Source organism: Molossus molossus, unplaced genomic scaffold (assembly GCF_014108415.1).
Source record: "Molossus molossus isolate mMolMol1 unplaced genomic scaffold, mMolMol1.p scaffold_m16_p_8, whole genome shotgun sequence".
Taxonomy (NCBI): Eukaryota; Metazoa; Chordata; class Mammalia; order Chiroptera; family Molossidae; genus Molossus; species Molossus molossus.
The window spans coordinates 77,822,120-77,847,926 of record NW_023425402.1 but is presented as its reverse complement, the minus strand read 5'-3'; the positions used below and the strand labels follow the sequence as shown (position 1 = coordinate 77,847,926).

Below are 25,807 nucleotides of genomic sequence, written 5' to 3'. Positions count from 1 at the left end.
GTAAACTAGGATGACATGAAACATCAAGAATATTTTTTTTTTCCATGAGCAAACTTATGGAAATTGTTTACTTAACAAATTATTGACCTAAGTCACAGAGAAAATTCACTGTGTGTTAGTTTATAAAGCTGAACACCTGAAAAGATTTCTTTTTATTATTTTTTAGAACAAGATACAGTGAAACCAGAAAAGACTGTTTCTCATGGTAAACCAGGTATTTTGCAGGTGGTATTTGTAGTATCAAATTGCCTCTAAATGTTTTAGTTTTAATAGAGTGATGAGCTTGGTGTCAATTATAAAATTATTAGATTGGATTTATGTCTTAAGTCATCCAGATTCTAGAACATCAATTTTAATCATTTTCACAGTGTGTTTTGTACTAAGGACTTGACCAGTCCCAAGTAACTAACTACACAGCTAGTCTTCCTTCCTGTCAGAGACATAGTTAAGCACAAAGACATCTTTGCCAGCACTGAGGTTAATAGGCTCTATATGTTATTTTGTCTTGTTCTGTTTGGGCCAAGCCATCCTTAGAAATGTTTGTAATTCACACTGGCATATTCAAACGTGACCATCTCAGACTAAAAAACAAGAGAAGGAAATCAACATTTCTGTCTACTTCTTGTCCTCCTTTTTTTCTTACTCCATCTTCATCTTTCTTTTTTTCTTTTTATTTCTGGTCTTACATTTTTGGACAAAATAAAAGTAAGCCAATGTGTTCTGATCATAAAGATAAACACAGACGTTAACAAGATGACTTTACTAATTAGTTTTTATTTAAGCAGAGAAACTCGATTAAAGTTTTAATTTAATTTTATTTAAGTTAATTAAATAAGAACTTAATTTTGAGTCAGCCCCAAAACTCAGTTATTATGTAGAATTTTGTACTTCACTCCATGCTGAATTATTTACTCAATGTTGTGAATATGGTTTGTCCCAGGTCTTTAAAAGTTAAAAACATACTTTCTCTAAACATATCTTAGAAAACTTTTGCTTACATTTTTAAACTTTTACATTAAAGAATTGTTTACAATGGGTTTGAGTCAGGAAGATTTTATTTGCTTATGTTTAAAAAAAAAGTGAGACATCAACAACAGAAACCATACAAATAAAGAAAACAGAGCTGGAGTGTGGGAACGAGAGAATAGCTGTCTAATTCAACATAAGCAAAACCTCGGGAATGATTTTTAAAGAATAATGAAAACCTGTTATTTTCTTCACTCTTCTTGATATCAGTCATTTCTGGTGAAATTACAGAGAGAATGGGAGATTTTAGTCTTCAAGTGTATGACAAATGCATTACCCTCTGAAAACACCCTTCTTTTATTTCAGTAATAAATCATACCCTTTACATTTTTTTCCCAATAAAGCTGTCCCATTTGGATATTTGACCAGTTGATTGACTCTCATGCTGAATACTTGAATAGTTTAATTTTATATAGATTTATTGTAATAATCTCTCTACTTTGACCCAAATCTTTGACTATGTCAATAAAAGCATAAAGAACAGAAAACATCCCATAAATGTACCACTTTTGCCCTGCCCCCGTGTTACACCATAAAAAAATTGAGTTTCCAGACTAATCTGTGTTCCCAGGGAGGCACCTTGAACAGCAAAGATAGAAAATTGCTTCTTCCTATTCTAAATCAATAATGAGAAGGGGATCCATGTTTTATAAAACAATACTTCTATGTAGACAAATACAGTGAAATGGAGTAAAGGCAAAGGATAAGGGGTGTGTTGGCAGGCTAAGGGCTGGTTTTCATTAGGAAAACTCCTATGGCAAGATAGCTGCAAAGGACATGTGCAGATGGACAGGTCTTGTTTGTGCTTCCCTCCAATTTAAATTGAGATAGCACTTGCTATTTTGTGAAGGAAACAGCTATGTTTTTCTTAGTAGTGGTGTTATTTCAAAGAGAATACAAAATATCAAGGTTGAAATATGTCATTGTTTTGTATTGACACATTTAAAATTTCTACTTGTGATAACATTTTTTTCTATCACAGAAGAAAAAGGTGTCAAGCAGATAAAAGCTACCACAATAGAAAAAACAGGTAAATAGATATTTCATATTTTTCTTCTGTGAATCAGTTCTTTGTTATGCGGATATACACATACATCTTCAATGAAGTTTGCATACTTTTAGTGCATAAATACTAAGATTCCAAATTCTTGTAAATAACTAAAGCCATACTCAACAAAATTAACACTGGAAAACTGGAGTAACATAATTTTATTTTATTAAAGTGGATTGACCTAAGTTTACATACAATCCACGAGGAAATCCATGTAATAGCATTAATTATCATGTACTAATTGATGTTTAATCTTTTCTCCAAATCAGATTTTCTCAAATTTTAAAGACACACAAAACAACTTAAATCATCTATTATTTATGCACTGAATAGAATAATATCTTCTCATGAGAATTCTGCAGAGTTCGGTGGTTGTATAACTTTTAAAATCTGCCCTAAAGGATTATCAGCAGAATGTGTAATATTAAAGGAATAAACAGTCTATCCTCTATTATTTCATGTGAGAAAAATAAAGAATTGCATGCACTCTTGCAGTTCTGTAAGGATGGACAGAACCAAGTCTCCATTCCCACTGACATCTTGAAACACTAGATCTCCACCATTTAATTCTGTGACAGAAACCTACCCACATTGATCATTAATCGAGTTCCACCTCTTATTAAAAATAATTTCAATAATAATGTCTGTGAAGTAATTTCTTTCAACTGAGATAATCATGATAATAAGTATGTAAATACAGTTTCTCAGAGAAAAATGTAATAGAACACATAAAAGAACGATTTAGAGAAATTATAGGCTATTATTACATGAGAAAGAAAACAACCCATTAGGCGACTTCACATTACCTTTTATGACAATTATACTCTATTTAAACCATTGCCTAAGTTCATAATTTCAGTTAATGTGCCCCTAATTTTCACCCTAAGATATTAATATTGGCCTCCTGAGTATCTCATTTAGTTACATAGATAATTGAGGATCATAACGAAAGTAGCCCAATGTATTTGTGTTCCAAATGCGTTGTTTTAAATTTTACATACATTTTGTGTGCCTTAGTTTTTCATTAGCAATGTGATTAATCTTTTTATTTACAGTAAAATAATAGGGCTCAGAGAAAATGGACTAAGCTTAAGATAAGAAGGAAATCTAAAACCTAAGAATATTAAGTATAAATGCTAAAGAGTTATTTTTTCATGGTTTATGCTCATCAATATAGCATTTATTTTTCTCTAGTCTCCACAGTCAAGCCTAAATCAGCAAGTAAGAGATGAAAAGAATAAAACTTGAAAAGTATTGCTTGGTCTTTCAACTTTAACAATTTGCATTTTTTTTTTTTTTTAGTTTTTATTTTTAGTGTTTCCTAAGACTAAAATACCTATATAGCTAATAAATTGATGTCATTGCTATGGCTTTGATTTAACATCCTTTTTTTTTTACTACTAATTAATAGTTAACAATAATTATACAAAAGAAATATCTGGAAGTTGCATCACTACTATTAATATTAAAACAGTGAGTCCACATGAGCTATAAAAAAAAAAAACCACTAAAAAATTAGGGTAGATGAGCATCTTTTAAACATACATAATAAATACAAAAAAAAATAAGAAATTCTATACTACTATTCTTATGAGTCACATACTGTTTTGTTTATTTAAGAAGAATTTATTATATTGTAGGTAGAAATCCATTAAATTATAAACATTTTGTGATTTGTTTATGAAAATCATGGAATTTTTTTCATGGGTGTGGACTTTAAAGATCAGCCATTTTATTGTTCAGGAATGACACAGAGATTATTAGAGTCATAGAGAGCTTAAAACTGACTGTTGGGCTCAGGAAGGCATGAACATTTGCCCATTGTCACAAAGGGAATAGATACATCTAAGATTGTATCAGAATTGTGATGGTGGTTCTTAACTGGTATATATTTGTGAAATGAAAGCTTTAATGAAGGCATGAGTAGCTGTTAGTCATATATTCTCTGGCTCCTGTATGAAAATAGATCGACAAGGTCCAAAGATGAATTTGATGAGACCAGTTAGGAGGATATATAAGTTGTTTAGGAGATATGCTACAAATGTATGGAGACTAAATATTCCCATCCTAGAACCTGTTCCATGTATTTTGAAAAAAACATTTTATAGTATTATTACTATAAATTTGTATGCTATTACTATAACAGTTGAATAACTTGCATATTAACTTCTTAATTTTCTTTTATTTTGCATGCTTATTTAATACTAACATTTATGCAAACTAAGTTCATATATGTTTGCTCTTAAATGCTGTCAATCTCTAATTTACACATATCCAATTTAGTCTTATGACAGCCTGGGTCTCTCATCTTCAAACCTTCTTAACTGTTGGTGCACCATGTTGGGGAGTGGTAGTACTTTTAGAGAATCTCCAAATTCAAGAGTGAGATAAACAAAAGATGGGTAAATATCAGTAATAGCTCAGGAAAACTAACCCTAGAGGTGATTAAAAAGAGTTAATACTTGGCAATGATCTCTATTTCTAAATATTCTCAACTTTATTCAAAATATCCTACCCTATGTGGCTTCATTTGAGAGTGATCTCCTATTTCTTTTTCCAATTCAAATATTTTTCAGAGGACTAAGAGAGATATCAATATACATTTTTATTTCATTTGTCATGTTCTAGACTTAGTTTACATTCCTCTGTGAGAATTCTAAGTGGATCTGGGAAAAGAGTGTGTGTGGGTCAGAAAAATACAAATACAATGAGGTACTTTCTGGAATAGGGCAGATCTAGATAAACATTTCAACAAAAAACAAATGTCCAGTATTAAATTGTTTCTGACCCAGCAAGAAGGGTACTAGAAGGAGTCAGAGAGGTAAAAAAGGAGATTGTAATACACCAAAGGCAAATGTCATCTGCTTTAAAATTTCCCCATGGAATGACTCAACCTTCAGCAAAGAAAGAAAAATCCTCTTATTATTCCCCTCTATTTGTAGTTTATCCTCTTCTTTTTATACCACACGGCCCCACGAGAGCTAGTGCCTTCACAACTGCTTTACAGAATGCCCTGGGAATGAACCTGACCTTGTTTTTAATGTGTTTCTGTGGCAATATGCTTTCTGTGTTCCAAGTTATATGCAAATGACTTTGGGAGCATGCTTCCCATATTAATAAGGATAGCCAGCAAATAAATAAATATGAAGAGCTTGCTACACAAACAATCCACAGATTGCCAGTTAATTTTTATTTTTCTCTCTCTCTAGAGAAAGTTGAACATCTGGAAAAAGAATCTCCACCTATAAAAACAGGTGTTTTTGCATTTTTGGTTTACACTGTCTTAATTCACTAGTCTTATTAAATTTGAAAATGAAAGCAAAGCATAAAAATGCTTTGCATTTTGTTTTCTGGGAACTTAGTCTTGTGGTTCTGTGGTAAAATCTAGTTTATCTGACATGAGGCTGTAATAGTGTTGACAATGAAATATATTGCTGATATTATAACCAATATATATGGATTGCCAAACATGGTATTATAATACAGCAGTATTAACAAAATAGTATTTTCTTTTATATTTACAAGACCCTTTCAAAGTATAAATTTACTGTTGTCAATATTAGTATCATTTATATTTATGACATTGATTCACTGTCTATAGTACTGTAAAATATCCTTTCAATTTGCACATACAGTATTTCACTAAAAACTAATCATGAATTTCAACAATATATATTTTCTTAATAGAAATTATCCCATTCTGTACTAGTTTAATTACTTTAAGAATATTAATCAGTTTTTGAAATATATAGTATTTGTCACGGTTCAAACACTAAGGCATGTAGTAGACTGAGAAAATATCCCTCCCTCTTCTGTGTCTTTTCCTATTATACCAGTTCCCACTCCCAAAGTATCTAATAATATCCTATAGGTAATCACTGTTATTTCTTAATGTAGCCTTGTAGCAATATATATAAATACATACACACATACGTATATAGAAATAACATATATTCCCATTTTTAATACAAATCATGACAGAGTATAAATAGCCCTTTACCTAGATTTTTATATTTAAGAGTATATTTTGAAGATATTTTTATATCAGTAGATAAAAATTTACCTCATTAATAGCATTATCTTATGTAGTTGTACATATTTTACTTAACTAGTCTCTGATTGAGATATGATTGAGTTGTCTAATAAGCTTTCTTTAATAATATACAATAATGAATATATCTACCTATCTAGTCTTGTGAATTACTCTTGGGGTAAAAGTCCTTAAAATAACTTTTTTTTTTCAGTAAAATGGTACATTCAATGTAATTGTTATAGATTTTTAAATTATTCTTTAAGTAAAGTTGTATCAATTTGTATTGCTTACTGTTAATTAATTAATTAGTTGACCTAATTTTGGATGATTCAAATTCTTCAAAATCATGAACAAATGTTGGCTACTTTTTAATGAATTAATTGATCTTGAGATATAAGGCTGAATAATTAATGCTTTTATTAATACCTTCAGAAGACAAGTTATACTGGAGAAAGAGATCCTGCATTTAGATGGTATAGCTTTGCGCTTTTCACCTACCTCTTATTTATTCTTCCTAAGATGTAATAAAGTTAGGTTCTTCTTTCAAACACTAGATTGGGAGAATATAAATAGTCAATATTAATTAATGTTAATATGTATTCTGTAAGGAGAGTGACAGAATGCACATTTCTGTGCCATTAAGAAACAAGAAGGCGTTCAGGTTACCGTGAGCATTTATATTGCATCACATCAAAGACAATGTTTCACCAGAATAAAGAAGAGACCATGAAGAAGATTTACAACTTCTCATTTGGAGACTTCACTGGGGATAGGACTTAAAAATTACTCAAAATGCATTGCTTATTGCTCATTTTAAGTATAAGTTTAGCCTTTGGCTATTTTAACTTGAACAAACAGAAATAGGAAATAAAAATGGCTGATATTTTACCTACGGATAATAATTATCACTAATTTTTTTTCATTTTTACTTTTTAGACAAACCAAAACCAACTTTAAGTAAGTGCACCATTTTAGAATTTTAAGAACTTGCTATTTAATTATTTTAAATGTATAATTATTTGCATTGTACATGAAGTAAAAAAGTACAATATATTAATGCAATAACCATTATGCCATTAACAATACAAATGATTATGATTGAGAAAGTATTGTGTATATTGTATTTATTAATCCTTGAACATGTATTAGTTGAGCACCTAATACATATATTATACCACATCAGGATATATGAGAAATGCCTAAAATGATTTTTTGTTGCCATACCTGTGAAATTAACACATTTGCCATGATAACTAATGACCTGTGCAGAATTAAGTGGTTACATCTTTCTTTTATTTACTTTCAGTTGTTGATTAGGATGTACTGAGTAAACACAGTATGGAGTTCCCTCTACTAGTCACTACTGGGTTAAGAAAAATTCAGAATATATAATATCTGTCTTCAATTATTTCATTTTAACATATTTGCTTTTTATTTTCTTATTTTTTTCAAAATTGAAAGGTAAGTTGTTTTTAGTATTTTAGAATTACTGTCTTACTTTGATGTTTCAAACAATAATAAAAATGCAACAGTTTATGAAATCTTTAAAATTTATGAATGTTATATAATTTTATAAAAATGCAATGTTTATTGAATACTGTGAAATAATGATCCAGACTTTACCCTGGAGTAAAAATATGTACTTTGAATCAAGAGTGTATCTAGAAGTTGTATCTAAAGTTTTTAAATTGAAAAATTAAAGAAAAGAAAAAATAAATAAAGTTTTAAAATGGCAAAGACTAACCTGGTTTCTTAAGAGTGTTATAACATATTCTTACAAATGCAGCTACAATTTTCTTCTATATAGATTCTATGCCAATGCAAAACATTAAATGTTGCCTTTGAGTTGGAAAAAAATCTCTAGTCTACTCAGTTTGTATTATGGCCACTAATGTGAAGTGTATAATAAAAATTAAAGATTGAAAGTCAAAACTAGAATGCTAATATAAAATATAGTCATTTGAAAATAATGTTTAATCTATGAAACATTATTTTCTGTCTTAATTATTGTAAATATTTGAATCCATTTTTCTTGAATTTTAAACTAGCTTCTAAAAAAGTTATGTACCACTGATAATTAAATGTATTAGTTTTATGGAATATGTTATCACTTTAGCTGATTTGTGAGGAAAGATGTATTTTTAAAAACCTGACATGTTATATTTTTAAATATTGTTAGTCTATACATTTACTTAAGAAACAAAACAAAACACTGGTTCGACATTATCATAGGCTAAGCATAAATTACATTTTATATCTTGTCTCACTACGCCAACTGCAGTCACCATGAGTTGAGTTTATTTCTGTGATATGTTCAATCTCACCCCACAATCCCACCCATTGCATTTTGTAAGCACTGTACATGAAGTTGCTTTAAAATATAGTCAATAAATGTATGATGCATGGATATATGAAGATCAAGTTAAACGTTTATGTGATGGAGATTTATAATTTGTAATTTTTTATTTATAATTAAGAAAACCAACCAAGCAACTTAGAATTGATTAATTCTAACTTATATGAATAACTTTTAAGTTTGTTTGTAAAATGGTTCTATTCTCAAAATAGATTTCCAGGTACAGTTTTCAGAAAGATTAGCTATCAGTATGTTTCTTTGCCATTTTGAGTATATGCCTCTATTGTCATTACTATTAAAATTCAATCGAAAATGTCTGCAGTTGATTCTCAATTGTCTGGTACTTAAATAAAAATACAATTCTTTCCTTCATTTTTCACTATTGTATTTTTCTTTTCTAAAGAGGAAACTTCAGAAGTCAGAGAATCAGGTAAATATTTACTTTTCCAGAGGAAGTACACAGATCTGTTGAAAACAGTATGCAAATCTGAGTCTCTATGTAACTGTGTGACATTTGGGAAAATTTCTTAACTGCTCAGAGTCCCAGTTTCCTCGTCTATAGAACAGGAATAATGACTTCCCCCAAAGGCTTGTTGTAAATATTAAATGAAATAGCATGTAACAATTCCATTACATATTTGGTTGTCACTCACTAAATATCGGTTTCCATCTCATTCCTGTTTGATTGCTCAATCATAGTAAATACGTAGAGATCTCTGTGTGTATAAGGGAGGGGTGTGTCTTGTTTTTCACTAGTTCTCTGTTGCTGCTTACTGAAGTATGTATACCTGAAATGACAGGACATTTTTAGACATAAAATAATTAATAATTTAGGCATATAATTATCAGTAATATTAAGGAGTAAAATTTAGAATAAGAGAGCAAACCAAATTTGTAGAAAGATATAGGAACACAGTTTGTATGTTGGAACTTTTTCCAAAATGTTAATACCGTTTAAGATTATCAGCAAGAAGAATGAGAAGAAACCAATTACTTAGAAAATCCATAGCCATATCCTTTCCTATTATTAGTTCATTTAAACCTTAGTACAGGACCAATTATCATGCCCAGTTTAAAGATGATGCAAGTGTAATGAAAATAAGTCTAACATCTCAGAGTATTTACATGGTAGATTCAGGAATTGGCTCCAAGTCAGTGTGATGCTTAACAGTTAAGCCTATTCAATCATATTTTATCCTCCTATAACACTGTGACAAATAAAAGGGGAAGCCTTGTACCAAACAGAGTAGCCTAAAGATAAAATGTTCCCCACATTGTCCCCGAGGAAGTAGTCTATTAAAACTATGACTAGAGGGCTGTGCAAGGGATTCAGACATTGGATGGATACTCCTTTCTATTCCCACTCTGTGCATGCATCATTTCTGAAATCTTTATGTTATGAATACACAGCAGGAAAGAATTGTTGTATATGAAAGCACAAGCCCAGCCCAGAGCTAGTTGAGAGTATAGGCACATTTTCATTCATTTTTTTAATTAAACAGATAATTTCTTATATCACAATAAATGTTTGAGTCCTTTCTAAGTTCCTGTCTTTTTAGCCAAGCCTAGTATTTTTAAAGAAAAAATAATGACACATTAGACTTACTGAAGTATTTTTCTGAATTATTTTATTTGTTTTACAATTTCATGTATGAGGTGTGTTGCTATAATAGCACTGAAAACATAAGGATATCAAGTGAAATATTTTTTTTATCTTTCTCTTGGCATTACTTAATTTTTATAAATTTGTAATTCTTAGAAACTTTAGAATAAAGTCTATATTACAAACTCGACAAGTCTCAAAGTAAATAATGTAATGCAGATTTCTTTGAAATAGTATTTTCAAGCTTAGTCTTTTAAATTAGACAAATGTTGGTAGAATGTAAATGTTAACAAGCCTCTTCTTTTTCAAGAAGTTAGAATGTCTGCTATAGTATTTGAGACAATCATCTCACTTTATATCTTTGTCTTACATACTTACAACTTAATGGAAAACCATATTATTTTAAGGAATTATAATCTCTTATTGAAACTAATAAATAAATAGTTATAGAAAATTAAATTGATTTTGCATGTTGCTTTCTAAGATTGGATTTTACAGTTGAGTTGGTAGTTATTTGTCTTTATTCACCTTTGAAAAGAAAATAGTTTTCAATGATACATTTTTATGAATTTTGGAAACTTAAAGCAAATATTTAGATTAATTATACCATCCAAAGTAATTTTCTAAATGAGGTATAATTATAGTCAAAACAAAACACTTAATTTTAAAAAAAGTCCTGCTGATTTTAATAAGGGTGTTTAAAAAGCATAAACATATTTGACACATTCAATGATTAATAGCTTTTTTAATATCTCACTTAAAAGCAATTAAGATATTCAAAGATCCATGTTCTCAGGCAATAGTTATATTTCTTTATTAATTCTTAGACAATAAGAAAAAAGTCAAAGTTGTTAGAAACTTTTATATAGTTCAGTGATGTATAATTTCTTTGTATTTTATCTGAGTTAAACAAAATTTAATCTTTTCTTTTTTTTAGCAAAAAAACCTGCAAGAGTATCAAGTAAGTACTGCTTCTATTGATGATAAATTCTCTTTGGTACACAGTAAAAATTCTAAGCTGGAATTTATAAAATATTTATAGTTTTAATGTATTTAGAGGTTGATTCATTTTATACTGAACCCCCTGACAAGAATTTTTTAACTTTTCATCTTACTTATGCTGAAACTTAGCAAAAAAAACTACCTTATTTGAAATGACAACTTATAACAGAAATACCTTATCATGTTCTTGAGTCTAAAGATTAAAATGACTTGCATTCAAATATATAAATATTTTCAGTGATTAAAGTAGAATGAAACAAAATAATCTTGTTTCTGCTTTAAATCTTTAATCACTAAACGTTTGCAATAGAGCATATATGGTCAGGTAATTATTTTTGTTGTTTTCTAATCTTCATTAATTTAAATATAATTGCATTTCTGAGAATGACACAGGAATGGATCTAATCTTGTATAGCATAAACAGACAGAGCTCTTAGAAAACACTCTGAAACATCAAGATCTAGGTACAGGTAGGGCTTCTACGCAGTGGTTCTCAACCTTTTTAATGCCGTGACCCTTTAATACAGTGCCTCATGTTGTGATGACCCCCAACCATAAAATTATTTTCCTTGCTACTTCATACTTGTAATTTTGCTACTGTTATGTCTTAGGCAACCCCTGTGAAATGGTCATTTGGCCCCCAAAGGGGTCACGGCCCACAGGTTGAGAACCACTGACAGGACACAACTAAACTTTTCTATAAGTTTCTTAAATTTCAGGTAATAGTAATTTTTATTTCTATGTTTCCAAATTAGGAAAAACAAATCATTTTAAATCAGTGTTGTTTAATGCAATATCATGTGAGCCACACATGTAATTTAAAAATTTCTAGTTGACACATGAAAGGGTAAAAGAAATAATTTTAATAATGTTATTTAACTCTATGCATACAAATACTATGTCTACATGTATTCAATATAGAAATGTATTGATAGTTTACATTATTATTTATATTGAGCTTTTGCAATTCTGTGTGTATTTTATATTTACGGCACATTTCAGCTTCTACTAGTCACATTTCAATCCCTGAAAGCTGCATATATCAAAGTTCTTTGATTGCAAAAACTGAAACTCCATATGAACTTGCTTCAGGAATTCTAAAAAGGATAATCATTACAAGGATACAGACTTGCCTCACTAATGGAAGGGCAAAACTTAGAGTTGATCTTCAGTCAAGCTCTCTGACACTATCTACTCCACACCCTCCCCTACAGCCACATTAGTCAGGGCAGGCTGCATGAAGGAAGTAATTCCAGAATGTATACCTTGGAGAATGAATACGATTGGATAACTGGAAAAAGATAAAAGTGGGTGTAAAGAAAACTTACTTCTGTGTATTTCTCCTTTACACTCACAAACTACCACACTCTCAGCCCTTCTGATACAAGATGTGTGGATACTTTTTCCACATCAAGCAATTCTCTGTGACACCAGCTGGACGTCCTACAATTCGATTAAATTTTGACACTGACTAGATTTAACACAGACAACATTGTTATTTTTCTGAACCCTCTTTTCAGCATTAGATATATGTATAATATTGGGGAGGTTAGACTTCTTATTGATTTTTTGGTCATTTATTTGTCTTTTACTAAAGGAAGTTCACAAAGCACCTCCTGCTTTAAAGCCATTGATCTGTTCTACCCACACCCTCTAACCACACTCCTAGTACCAGTATTTCTTGTTTTCTTGGAAGGGACCAGGTCCTCCACTTCCAGTAGGTAATTTTTTCCACTTTGGTGATGGATGCACTGATACCATCCTTATTCCCAGATTTTTTTGGCCAGGAAAGGGGAGTATTAAAAATTGGAAATTGATTAGTGTGAGACAGAAGAGAGGTGTCTCTTTCTGTACTCTGATGGTTCACTCTGATTGAGATGTGTGAAACCATTCAGAGGACTGAATTCTCACACATCTGGGCTTTTATTGTAGAAATAAGAAAAGATGCTGATAAGAATCAGCAGTGCACTAATATCTCTCTATAACATCAGTGAAAGTAACATAGCAAAATCAAATTTTTGATGATTCATAGACTATATGGTTTAATTAATGTTTCTTTTGTGGGTTCCTTTTAAAATATAGCTTTCTAATTTCTAAATATTCATTTTATTTCTATTCTGTATCTTTTTTTCTTTGGAGGTATAGTAAATACATAATGAATAATTTGCTTTCCATGGAGTTTACAGAAACACATCAAAGGGTATTAGAGTATAGTAGTATATTTATTAGATCTGTTAGCCTAAAAATTAAAAGCAATATAAACAGGTCACTGAATTTTTTTTTTCAGTAAAAATGTTTTATTTCCTGTTGACATTGCCACCTTTCAACTCATTGTCTTACCTGGCTCTGGTGGGAAGTCAACGGCCGTGGATTTGGGGGCTGCTGGGAGTAGAGGCAGCTGAGAATGCTTACCCCATGCCAGCCTCTGGTTCACGTCTGCCAACACATGGCTGAAGGGAAAACAAGGCCCAGCGTACAATCGGCCAGTACTGTTCAGTGTTCGGGGCAGTCTCAACATGTCCCTCGGTTTATGATCAATTCACCTGGTGCAATTCCAGGCCTAAGTCACACAGCCTCTCCAGAATGGGACTGAAAATAAGATTTTTAAACCCCATTTTTGAGGGCAGCATGACATTCAATATCCTACCTACTGCAATTACTAGAAAAAAAAGGTAAATATCTTTCCTCCACTAACTTCAACATATATCAGGTGCCTACTGTGTACTATGTTTTTTTTTTTTTTAATTATTTATTTTTGTTACAGATGTTTCTCCTCTCTCCCCCACTGACTCCTCCCTCCCCCCTCTCTGCCCTGTCCCCAGCTTTGTTGTCCATGTTCATTGTTCATGCATACGTGCATATAAGTTCTGTGGTTTATCTCTCCCCAGCCACCAGTTCTTCTGGGGATTGTCAGTCTGTACCCTACTTCCACATCTCTGGGACTACCCCATTCCTCAGATTGTTCTGTTCATTATATTCCACAAATTAGAGAGATCATGTGATAGTTGTCTTTCTCTGTTTGGCTTCTTTTGCTTAGGATAATTAATACTTTTCAGGTCCCTCCATGTCATCTCAAAGGATAAGAGATCTTTCTTTCTTACAGCTGCATAGTACTCCGTTGTGTATATGTACCATTGCTTTTTTATCCATTTGTCTACTAATGGACACTTGGGCTGTTTCCAGATTTTAGCTATTGTAAATAGTGCTGCTACAAACATGGGGGTACATATATTCTTTCTGATTGGTGTTTCAGACTTTTTAGGGTATATTCCTAGAAGTGAGATCACTGGGTCAAATGGAAGTTCAATTTTTAATTTTCTGAGGTAACACCATATTGCTTTCCATACTGGCTGCACCAGTCTGCATTCCCACCAGCAGTGTACTAGAGTCCCCTTTTCTCCAAACCCTTGCCAACACTTCTGGTTTAATACTTTGTTGATGGCGGCCATTCTGACAGGTGTGAGGTGATACCTCATTGTTATTTTAATTTGCATCTCTCTGATGATTAGTGATGTTGAGCATTTTTTCATATGTCTCTTAGCCATTTGTATGTCCTGTTTGGAGAGATGTTTATTTAGTTCCTCTGCTCATTTTTTAACTGGGATTTTTGTCTTCCATTTGTTGAACTGTATGAGCACTCTCTATATATTGGAAATTGATCCCTTATCTGATATATGCTTGGCAGTTATGCTCTTCCATACAGTGGGTTGCCTTTCCATTTTGATGATTGTATCTTTTGCTGTGCAGAAACTTTTGAGTTTGATGTAGTCCCATGTGTTTATTTTCTCCTTTGTTTCTGTTGCCTTAGGTGATGTATCAGTGAATATTCTGCTGTGTATGATGTCTGAAATTTTGTTGCCTATAGTTTGTTCTAGGATTGTTATGGATTCATGAGTCACATTTAAGTCTTTTATCTATTTTGAGTTTATTCTTGTGTATGGTGTAAGTTGATGGTCTAGTTTCACTTTTTTTTGCCTGTAACTGTCCAATTTTCCCAACACCATTTATTAAAGAAGCTGTCTTGACTCCACTATATGCTCTTGCCACTTTTGTCAAATATTAATTTAGCATATTACCTTGGGTCCATTTCTGGGTTCTCTGTTCTGTTCCACTGGTCTATATGCCTGTTCTTGTGCCAGTACCAGGCTGTTTTGATTACAGTGGCTTTGTAGTATAACCTGAAATCTGATAATGTAATCCCTCCAACTTTGTTCTTTTTCAAGGTCGCTGTGGCTATTCAAGGTTTTTATGGGTTCCATATGAACTTTTGAAGTATTTATTCTAGTTCTGTGAAGTATGTCATTGGTATTTTGATGGGGATTGCATTGAATCTATAGATTGCTTTGGGTAGTATGGACATTTTAATGATGTTAATTCTTCCAATCCATGAACAAGGTATGTGCTTCCATTTTTTTATAATCTTCCTCTATTTCTTTTTTCAATGACCTGTAGTTTTCTGAGAATAGGTCCTTTATTTCTTTGGTTAAGTTTATTCCTAGGTATCTTTTTTGCCGCAATGGTAAATAAGATTGTTTTCTTAGTTTCTCTTTCTGGTAATTTATCATTGGTGTATAAGAATGCCATCGATTTCTTGACATTAATTTTGTATTCTGCTACTTTGCCAAATTCATTTATTAACTCTAGTAAATTTTTGATGGACTCTTTGGGGTTTTCTACATATAGTATCATGTCATCTGCGAATAATGACAGTTTCACTTTCTCCTTTCCAATTTGGATCCCTTTTATTTTTTCTTCCTGTCTGATTGCTGTGGCTAAGACTTCCAATACTATGTTAAATAAGAGTGGTAAAAGTGGACATCCTTGTCTTGTTCCTGTTCTTCAGGGAAATGCTTTTAGTGTTTGTCCATTGAGTATGATGTTGGCTGTAGGTCTTTCATATATGGCCTTTATTATGTAGAAGATATGATCCCTCTGTTCCCAGATTGCTGAGCATTTTTATCAGAAATGGGTGCTGGATTTTGTCGAATGATTTTTCAGCGTATATTGAAATGATCATATAATATTTATTTTTCATTTTGTTTATGTGGTGTATCATGTTTATTGATTTGCAAATATTGTACCAGCCTTGCATCCCTGGGGTGAATCCCACTTGGTCATAGTGAATAATTTTTTTGATTTATTGCTGGATTTCATTTGCTAGTATTTTGTTTGGGATTTTGGCATCTTTGTTCATCAGGGATTTTGGTCTGTTGTTTTCTTTCTTTGTAGTGTCTTTTTCAGGTTTTGAATTAGAATTATGCTGGCCTCATAAAATGAGTTGGAAGTCTTTCTTCTTCTTGAATTTTTTGAAATAGTTTGAGTGAAATGGGTATTAGTTCTTCTTTGAACGTTCAGTAAAACTCCCCCATGAAGCCATCTGGGCCTGGGCTTTTGTTTGCTGGGAGAGTCTTGATTACATGTTCAATTTTTTTTTGTTGTTATTGATCTGTTCAAGTTTTCTATTTCTTCCCGGTCCAGTTTTGGGAGATCCATCAATCCTGTTTATCTTTTCAAAGAACCAGCTCTTTGTTTCATTGATCCTTGGAATTGTTTTTTTTTTTTTTTTTGGTCTGTATGTCATTTATTTATGCTCTGATCTTTACTATTTCCTCCCTTCTACTTGCTCTGGGGTTTTCTTTTTGTTTGGTTTCTAGTTCTTTAAGTTGTGAGGTTAGATAATCTATTAGAATTTTTTTTTTTGCTTCTTGAGGTAGGCCTGTAGTGCTATGAACTTCCCTCTCAGAACTGCTTTTGCTGCATCCCATAGATTTTGTGTTGTGTGTTCATTTTCATTGGTTTCCAGGAAGTTTTTAATTTCTTCCTTGATCTCCATGGTAACCCATTCATTGTTCAATAACATGCTATTTAGCCTCCATGTTTTCAAATGTCTTTGCATGTTCTTCTTGCAATTTTTTTCTAGTTTCATGCCTTTGTGATCTGAAAAGATGCTTGATATGATTTCAGTCTTTTGAACTTGTAGAGACTTACTGTGTGCCCTAACATGTGGTCTTTCTTTGAGAATGTCCCATGTGCACTTGAGAAGAATGTGAATTCTCTAGTTTTGGGGTGCAATTCTCTGTAGATATCTATTAACTCTATTTGATCTAGCATGTCATTTAGAGTCTGTGTTTTCTTGTTAATTTTTTGCCTAGAAGACCTATCCAGTGATGTCAGCGGGGCATTGAAGTCCCCTGCTGTTGATTGTATTGCTGTTGATTTCTCCTTTGAAGTCCTCCAAAAGTTTCCAGTTGTCCCACAATCTCTTAAGCTGTTTTTCTGTTTTTTAATTATTTTTTCCTTTTGATTTTCTGATTGGTTGATTTTTCCTACTTTGTCTTCTAATTCACTAATCCAGTCCTCAGCTTCCTCTACTCTGCTGGTTAGTCCTTCCAATGTGTTTTTAATTTTTGCTATGTCATTCTTCATTTCCACTTGGTTGATTTTTAGTGTTTCTATATCTTCACTCATGGTGCTGATGTCCTTACTCACGCTGTTGAACTTCCTCAAGATCATGGCTCTGAACTCTACCTCTGATAATTTGCTTAGCTGCATTTCATTGATTTCATCTTTGATAGAGTTCTCTTGTTCTTTCATTTGGGATTTGTTTTTTTGTTTCACCATTTTGGCTATCTCAGTGGGTTTTAGAGCCTGCCAAATTTTCCCTGTGGGTGTTTGTGTTCTGCTGTTTGTGGCTCCCTCTACTGGGTTTGGATGAGCCTGGGTGGGCCCACAAAAATATGGAACGCTTCACAAATTTTTGTGTCATTCTTGCTCAGGGGCCATGCTAATCTTCTCTGTATCATTCCAATTTTAGTATATGTGCTGCTGAAGCGAGCACCTGGTCATTGAATTTTCAATGGAGCAACCATTTTTTCCTGATATTATTTTCAGATGTTTAATCTTTTTTTCTGAAAAACAAATAACTGTATATCTTAAAACATTCCTCTGCAGGGACTTGCCCTGGATCACAATATGAAATAAAACAAAGAATTCAAAAATACATAAATGAATGGCAGATGGTGCCAAGGGAAGACCTTTCACCTAGAGGAGCTATAAGCCTCTTCACAGAGCTGAGACACTGATAATAAATTCATAAAAATGGGCACTGGGGTTTCCAAAAAAATTTTTTAACAACCCATAGTTCTTTTGTTCTTATTGTCTGATAGTCAGTATTCAAGTAAAGCTAGGTTATCTTTCCCCTCAAAATGTGTAATTGAAAAAGAGTAAGAACATTTCTTGCAATAATTCTATGTGGAAATTTAACTTTGGCCTCTTGTTCTGTAACATTTCCCTTGTTTGTGAATAGTGAGCATTTTGCCATTTAGTGCCGCACCAAAACTCTCTTCATAGACAGGTTTGGGATCATTATAAAGTATCTGAGATATAATTTTTATATCAAAGATAATGAGCTTGATTTTATGAAACCACACTGATAAAACTTTATATTTTCTACAACTTAATTACTTTTTAATGAAACTTCAAACGATCCCAGCAGACTAGCCAGGATTTCCATTTTTCAGACAACTTCCTTTATAGCTTACATTTAGGATTTGCTTTTTAAGGCTTTCTAACTTTTAAAATGCTCATTCATTTTTTTTGATTCTGTATTTATCTCTTCTTATATACATGTGGCAAATGAATAATAAGTTTGCAACAATATTAAAATATGGTGAATATTTTAGATACAGAATTAAACTACCTTGGCAATTTGGAAATTTAAATGAGCAGAAGATAAAAATTTAAAAAGGATTCCATGAATGTAAATGTTAATAGTCTTATTCTTAATGTACATGTTTCTATGTCTTAGACTAAAAACTCTTTAAATAATATAATTAAACATAATTAATATACACTATTTATCATTATGAAAACATAACCTTTTTGTTATTGGTTATATGTACCTTCATTGAAAAGTTTCAAAAAGTATTTAATTTCCCAAGTATGTGATTCCCATTTGAAAGAATATTTTACTGTTTTCAGACAATCATGGAACTATTAATAAGTCAGTAAATTATAAAATAATAATGTGGCCAAAAGAATTACTTTTCTTGAATTCCTAATCATTACATGAAAAAAAGAAGTTATTATATAAAGATAACACATTCACTATTTCTTTAGCTCTATGTAATATTTTCTTTAACTTATATAATAAGGTTTTATTAGACAATGTATCATGTTTATTATATTTCATATTTTTCAAATTTTATTGATTATTTTCATAATCTTCCATTGCTTGCCCTTATTTATGAATTCATATTTTATTTCTTAACACATTTCATGTATATTTAAAATTTTTGAGTATGAACATTTCAGTATCTGAAGTACTTTGTGATAGTTTGTTGTTTCTTCAGACTCACACACATGATGACCTTTTTTCCTTCTGTGACTGAAACTGATTTTGACCTTATATTTTTTTCTCTTTCCTTTACTTTATCTGACTTCATCTTTCTTTGTCTCTATTTTCCTGTCCTGCTCAACTTTTATTCCACATCTATCAGTTTCTTGCCATTTAGTGGGTACTGTCCTGGGAATGAGCCTTGGCTCACAGGTTTCCCAAGGTCATAGGGTAGCTGCTGGCACCGGCACTCAGACATCATGGTGGGCCCTTTATGCTCAACCGCTGCTGGACTGGGAAAAGTTTCTTCTAGTCTCAGCCGATGATTTTAAGACTCGTTTTTGAGAGAATATCTATTGGCTATTTGTTGGTTCCCTGATCTCCAATCTCTCAGTCCTCATTGCTTCCCTCTCTGCAAATACTGATACCTGGTATGTTTTAGACTCTTTTTCCCAATTCACATGTATTTTAGACTTCATTTCATTTTCTTATATTATTTATGAGTTTTGTTCTCTGTTTAATGGGATATTTGGAGGAGATTTAAATATTATGTTGTTCTTTTCTCAAAATCTCCTGGGACAGTTTTATTTTCATCCCTCCAACCCTGACATAACAGGAAATGTCTGCACCCCAACTTTGCGCCTTACACACTTAGTGTATGAATTCCAGTTTTAATATAAGCACTTGGCAACAGGGAGACTTTTCTTTCATGTGTCAGGAGGACTTTTCCCCCTCTTAGAGCAGAAGAGGGGGATTGTAGATTTAGTTGTTGCCTATCATATTATCAGAAGTTTATGTGTCCAAGAGTTGTTGTTTTAATGTTACCCACAAGTCTTGTTTTAACCAAGTTTCATGCCTTACTTTTTAAAATTAAAAAGTAACCTATCTGATGTGCTATTTCCAGGCAATTGTATCAACTTAAATTTGTTATTAAAACTTTAGCAATCTTTCATTATAGAATCCTTAGTTTAATCTTCTTTAGAACAAAACCATTCTCAGTTAATACATAAATGCACAATTATTTGAACAAGGAAAATATGCCTTTTTGTAGCATATTAATTAAATGTTACTTCAGGATATATAATGATTGCTTTTGAAATATGGCTGATTTATTTTGATTTGTTCTGTTGTAAGTTCCTTGCTGGAATGAAATATTATAGTGGCAGTCACTTTCTGAAATAGAATGTTGATGAATACTAACATCAGTGTTGTTTTTATTAAAAACAAATTAGCACCAAATTCATGATAGAAATAAAAAATATGTTATGGGGCAGTGTTTGTCAGGGACACTGCCTTCAGGTGGATTGGGTTCCAACTACGACTTGTAAGCTGCTTAAACTTTGGAACATTATTTAACATCTCTGTGCTTAGTGGCCTTATTTTTTCAATATGCATTATAATAAGAAGAAATTTGGGGAATATCAAGCAAGATAAAATAAGGTGCATAATTAATTATAGGTGCATAATTAGTGGTTATTAATTGGTACCCATGAGGATGAGGATGATAATGATGCTGATGGTGATTATTATGGCAAAAGACTGGATTACTTCCCTAGTTAAGGACACATTTTGCTCATTAAAGCTTTTGTGTCAAAATGTATAAAGCCATGAGGTAAAATCATAATAAGAAAAACATCTCATTTATTATGGGGTGGATTTAAAACAGCCCCACTATTTGGGTGATTAAATTCATGAACATTTTGTTATAGGAGTAAAAATAAATAAAGCAGTTACTTTAGGCTGAAATCTGTTAAATGAGTACCAGCTGCCAGGCTAGCCTCTGTGATTACTCCTTTTGCTAGACCCCAGAGAAAGTCCGTATAGAAGGCACATTTGGTAGAACGTTTGTCACTGCTCATTACTAGTCGTTGGATACCAGCAGTGTGTCCTCATTCATTTATTGGTGATGTTAAGTTGCTCTGACACTGCCCTGAAGACAGTTGTGTCTTATCCTCACAGCAACAGGAAAGACACTCAAAAAGGATAGCACATGTTTATTGAATACCATTGGCTTCCCTGAGTGCAAAATTCCAATGTGAACCGTCTCTGTGTACTTTATTATTTCTTGAGTCAATTTCAAGAATTCTGTGGATATTGCTCAGTGTATCAGTTAATTTTCTTTTAAAACTAATGATTATTTTAAATACTAGTATGCATAGAACATTTTCATATCTAAGAGTAAAAATACTGGCTGTCACTGATGCTTTGAACTACTGTGGATCCTTTGAATGTCTTGGAAAAAAAACCATGTAAATTCTTAGACTGTAATATCTCATCATACTATTTACACATAACCCAGCAAATCAATTGAGAAAATAATTTGGAGTTGTTGGTATTTCTGCGAAGACAAAGTGATGTGGGGAATTAGGCAAAGAAAGAGGAGTGACAAAGAATACAAAATCTGTGCTGTTACCTTTGTGTCTGTGCAGAAGGACTCCAGATGTTTACCTATGAGTATTTCTTGAAACTGCACAAATCCAAATAGACTGCTAATGGAAATACACATATAGTACCTTCTGGTGCACACATGGATTATTTAGAAAGTTTTTATTTATTTATCATGTTTGCTAAGAATATGCAGAGCAGTCTGGGCACAACACAGAAAATTTTATCTTATCAAGAAAAAAATAAATTAAATTAACAATCTATGCATCAATGTGGATTATTTAAAATGTCCCTTCTCTCTAAATTGCGATTCTTTTTATCTTTCCCATCATTTTACCTACCACTATCTTACCATTCTCAGATGAAGAAGCACTGTTTCTCCAAAAATCATGATTTCCTTGACTCCATTACTTCTTGCAACCCCTGTTCTTTGCTCCTCAATTATGTATCTTCAGCTCTTACTCTAAGAAATCCTCTTCCTTTTGCCTACAATTATCTTCATACTACTTTCTCTTGTAAAATGTTTCCTATTCCTTTTGCTTCCTGAAGCTATTATGCTTTTGTTCTGCTTTCACTTATTATCACAGTTCTGAAAGAAGTCTCCCACCGGTCCTTCACCACCTCTTCAGGCTTTAACTTGAAGCAAACGGAATATTGTACCCTGACACTTTCCTTACAGAGGTACTTCAGACTCAGCCCAGAGCTCTAAAGTACAAAGCTTAATAACCTTTCTCACCTCTCTGTTCTCAACCAGTTGGATGCATTCAACATTGCTGGTCTCCCACACTTTTTGAAATGTTTTCATCACTTGGCTCTCATAATATCCGACGTTTTTGGTGTTATTTTCAGTATTGGGATTCTGCTGCCTCTTTCCCAGAAGCTGAGTTCTTCCAGTCTCAGCTCTCTTTCCTACCTGTCTGCCCTCTTCCTCAGTGGACTCATCCAAACTTACTGTTATCTCCTTGTAGAGAAGACCCCAAATTGTTCTGAAGCCCAACTTACCTTCTCAATAATATCTCTCATTCTTCCTTTTCATTTCTACTGATAAACTTTTCCAATATTTCGAATTGATCCGACCACTTATATAATAAATGTTCAATATTTATTCGAGGCAAATTTAGAATAAACTCTACATTTCTTAACCTGGGAGTCTAGAGCCTCAATGATTCAGGCTTAAACTACATTTTAAACATATATTTTTTCTATAATCATTTTCCATACCTATCACAGGTTTCAACCCAATGTAAATTTTATGTTCTTAACATTCCTGCATTCAAAACTTTGGTCTTGTCATTCTCTTTTGCTGAAATATTCTTCCCACCTCTGAGTAAATGAAACTTCAGAGTTCATTGCCAATGGTATAGATTTCAAAAAAACCTTTTTTGATCTCCATAGAAGAAAGTGACCATTCTACCCTTGAAAACATCTATTTATTTTGACAACTGTGACATAGTACCATGAGGTTCATAGTATCTTACATCTGTTTGAGTACATGTCCATTTTCTCTACCTGACTGCCAATTGCGTTCAGGTAACATTATGTTTCTTTTTGTTTTTTTTTTCAAGGCACTTTGCTCATAGAAATAGAATAGTTTAGGTAAACCACAAGAGTCTAGAAGTTGAGGAAAATTAGCTTCCTATCTTCTAGCACTTTTAAAAATGTGTTGCTTAACCTTGGCTGGTTTGACTCAGCGGTTAGAGCATCGGCCTGTGGAACAGAGAGTCCCGGGTTCCGTTCCTGCTAGGGGCATGTACCCAAAACAAACAAACAAACAAACAAAAATACTTTGTTGCTTGAATAGAAATTATTTTTAAATTCTCTTAACCTCAATGTTTTCTTGTAATAGAGATTATTCTACCTATCTTATAAATTTATTGTGAGACGTCAGTAAAAACATATGTAAAATAGCTAAAGGGTACATGGCATAGAAAAACAGATCATTGTAACTATTATAGCTGAAAAGTAACTGTTTCTTAAATGAACAAATTATAGGAAAATTTCAAGATAATTTTCACATTGACTCTAAAACTAGAATTTGAGGAAGAGAATAATCTAAGGTTTTTGTTCTACCCATATTTATTTCCTAAGAGGTAACAGATCCAGAGAATAGGTGTCTTAGTTTTAAGTGTGCTATAATCTACAAAATAAAATGTATATTCCTTTTGTACAAGGACCTTGCATTATTTTTTAATTAATTTATTTTTGTTATAGATGTTTCTTCTTTTTCTCCCACTGATTCCCCCCTCCGCCTCCCTCCCCACCCTGTCCCCAGCTTTGTTGTCCATGTCCATTGTTCATGCATATATGCACTCTCTCTGCATATAAGTTCTGTGGTTTATCTCTCCCCACCACTCCCTCTTCTGAGGATTGTCAGTCTGTACCCCATTTCCACGTCTCTGGGACTACCTCATTCCTCAGACTGTTATGTTCATTAATTCCACAGATAAGTGAGATGGTATGATAGTTGTCTTCCTCTGTTTGGCTTCTTTTGCTTAGGGTAATACTTTTCAGGTCCCTTCATGTATCTCAAAGGAAAAGAGATCTTTCTTTCTTACAGCTGCATAGTACTCCATTGTGTAAATGTACCACTACTTTTTTATCAATTTGTCTATTGATGGACATTTGGGCTGTTTCCAGATTTTAGCTATTGTAAATAGTGCTGCTACAAACATGGGGGTACATATATTCTTTCTGATTGGTGTTTCAGGCTTCTTAGGGTATATTCCTAGAAGTGGGATCACTGGGTCAAATGCAGGTTCAATTTTTAATTTTCTGAGGTAACACCATATTGTTTTCCATAGTGGTTGTACCAATCTGCATTCCCACCAGCAGTGTACTAGAGTCCCCTTTTCTCCAAACCCTTGCAAACACTTCTGGTTTAATACTTTGTTGATGGCGGCCATTCTGACAGGTGTGAGGTGATATCTCATTGTTGTTTTAATTTGCATCTCTCTGATGATTAGTGATGCTGAGCATTTCTTCATATGTCTCTTAGTCATTTGTATGTCCTGTTTGGAGAGTTGTCTATTTAGTTCCTCTGCCCATTTTTTAATTGGATTCTTTGTCTTCCTTTTGTTGAGTTGTATGAGCACTCTATATATTGGAAATTAACCCCTTATCTGACAATTAACCCCTATCATTGGCAATTATGCTCTCCCATACAGTGGGTTGCCTTTCCATTTTGATGATTGTTTCTTTTGCTGTGCAGAAATTTTTGAGTTTGATTTAGTCCCATGTACTCATTTTCTCCTTTGTTTCTGTTGCCTTAGGTGATGTATGAGTGAAAATTCTGTGTATGATGTCTGAAATTTTGTTGCTTACAGTTTCTAATAGGATTTTTATGGTTTCATGAGTCACATTTAAGTCTTTTATCCATTTTGAGTTAATTCTTGTGTATGGTGTAAATTGATGGTCTAGTTTCATTTTTTTGCATGGAGTTGTCCAATTTTCCCAACACCATTTATTAAAGATATTTTAATTTTGTAAACATCTTCCATAGACATTACCAGATATTTATTACACAATTAAATATTGTTATTTGATTTATCTAAACTTTCACATCATTCTTTAAATACAGGTGCAATTCCAGTGTTTAACTAAGTTAAGAATTTATTTAAATGTTTAAGAAAATGTATCAGGTTAAAACTTTAATAATTTACTGTGAAGATAAAGACTAGTAATTAGATTTCTACTTCTCATTTTTTTCCTTTACATATTACCATCTCTTCCTAAAGGTCACCTTTCTTTCTTATTTGAGAAAATTTGCATACTGACATTTTACCTTTTCTATTTATTCGTGAACTGCTGGTGTGCAAAACATAAATAAATAATACAAAACTGACCATCTGTCAGATTATTACAAGTACTAAAAGTGGATATGAAAATGTAAAGATCATCTAATTATATTGTGTTAGAATTATCTCTGACAAAGTTGTTTCCACCTTATTCTACTATGTACTTTTAAGCAGAATGCACAAAAATCAATCAATATAAATAATGCATCTTAAAAGTCATGT

General features: G+C 32.4%; 1 protein-coding gene and 1 non-coding gene across 2 annotated transcripts in view; one reads left to right on the top strand and one right to left on the bottom strand.

Annotated features, from left to right (window-relative positions):
• Positions 1 to 25,807, top strand: part of LOC118620747 (triadin-like) — a 43,574-nt gene that overhangs the window by 10,273 nt on the left and 7,494 nt on the right. Inside the window, exons 4-10 of the mRNA XM_036247757.1 lie at positions 167 to 214; positions 2,009 to 2,056; positions 3,272 to 3,298; positions 5,287 to 5,331; positions 7,047 to 7,067; positions 8,870 to 8,896; positions 11,007 to 11,030. Of these exons, the coding sequence (XP_036103650.1) occupies positions 167 to 214; positions 2,009 to 2,056; positions 3,272 to 3,298; positions 5,287 to 5,331; positions 7,047 to 7,067; positions 8,870 to 8,896; positions 11,007 to 11,030 (240 nt within the window). The remainder of the gene's footprint in view (positions 1 to 166; positions 215 to 2,008; positions 2,057 to 3,271; positions 3,299 to 5,286; positions 5,332 to 7,046; positions 7,068 to 8,869; positions 8,897 to 11,006; positions 11,031 to 25,807) is intronic.
• LOC118622038 lies at positions 17,803 to 17,909 on the bottom strand. Its single transcript, XR_004957876.1, has one exon. It is a non-coding gene; the product is annotated as a U6 spliceosomal RNA (small nuclear RNA).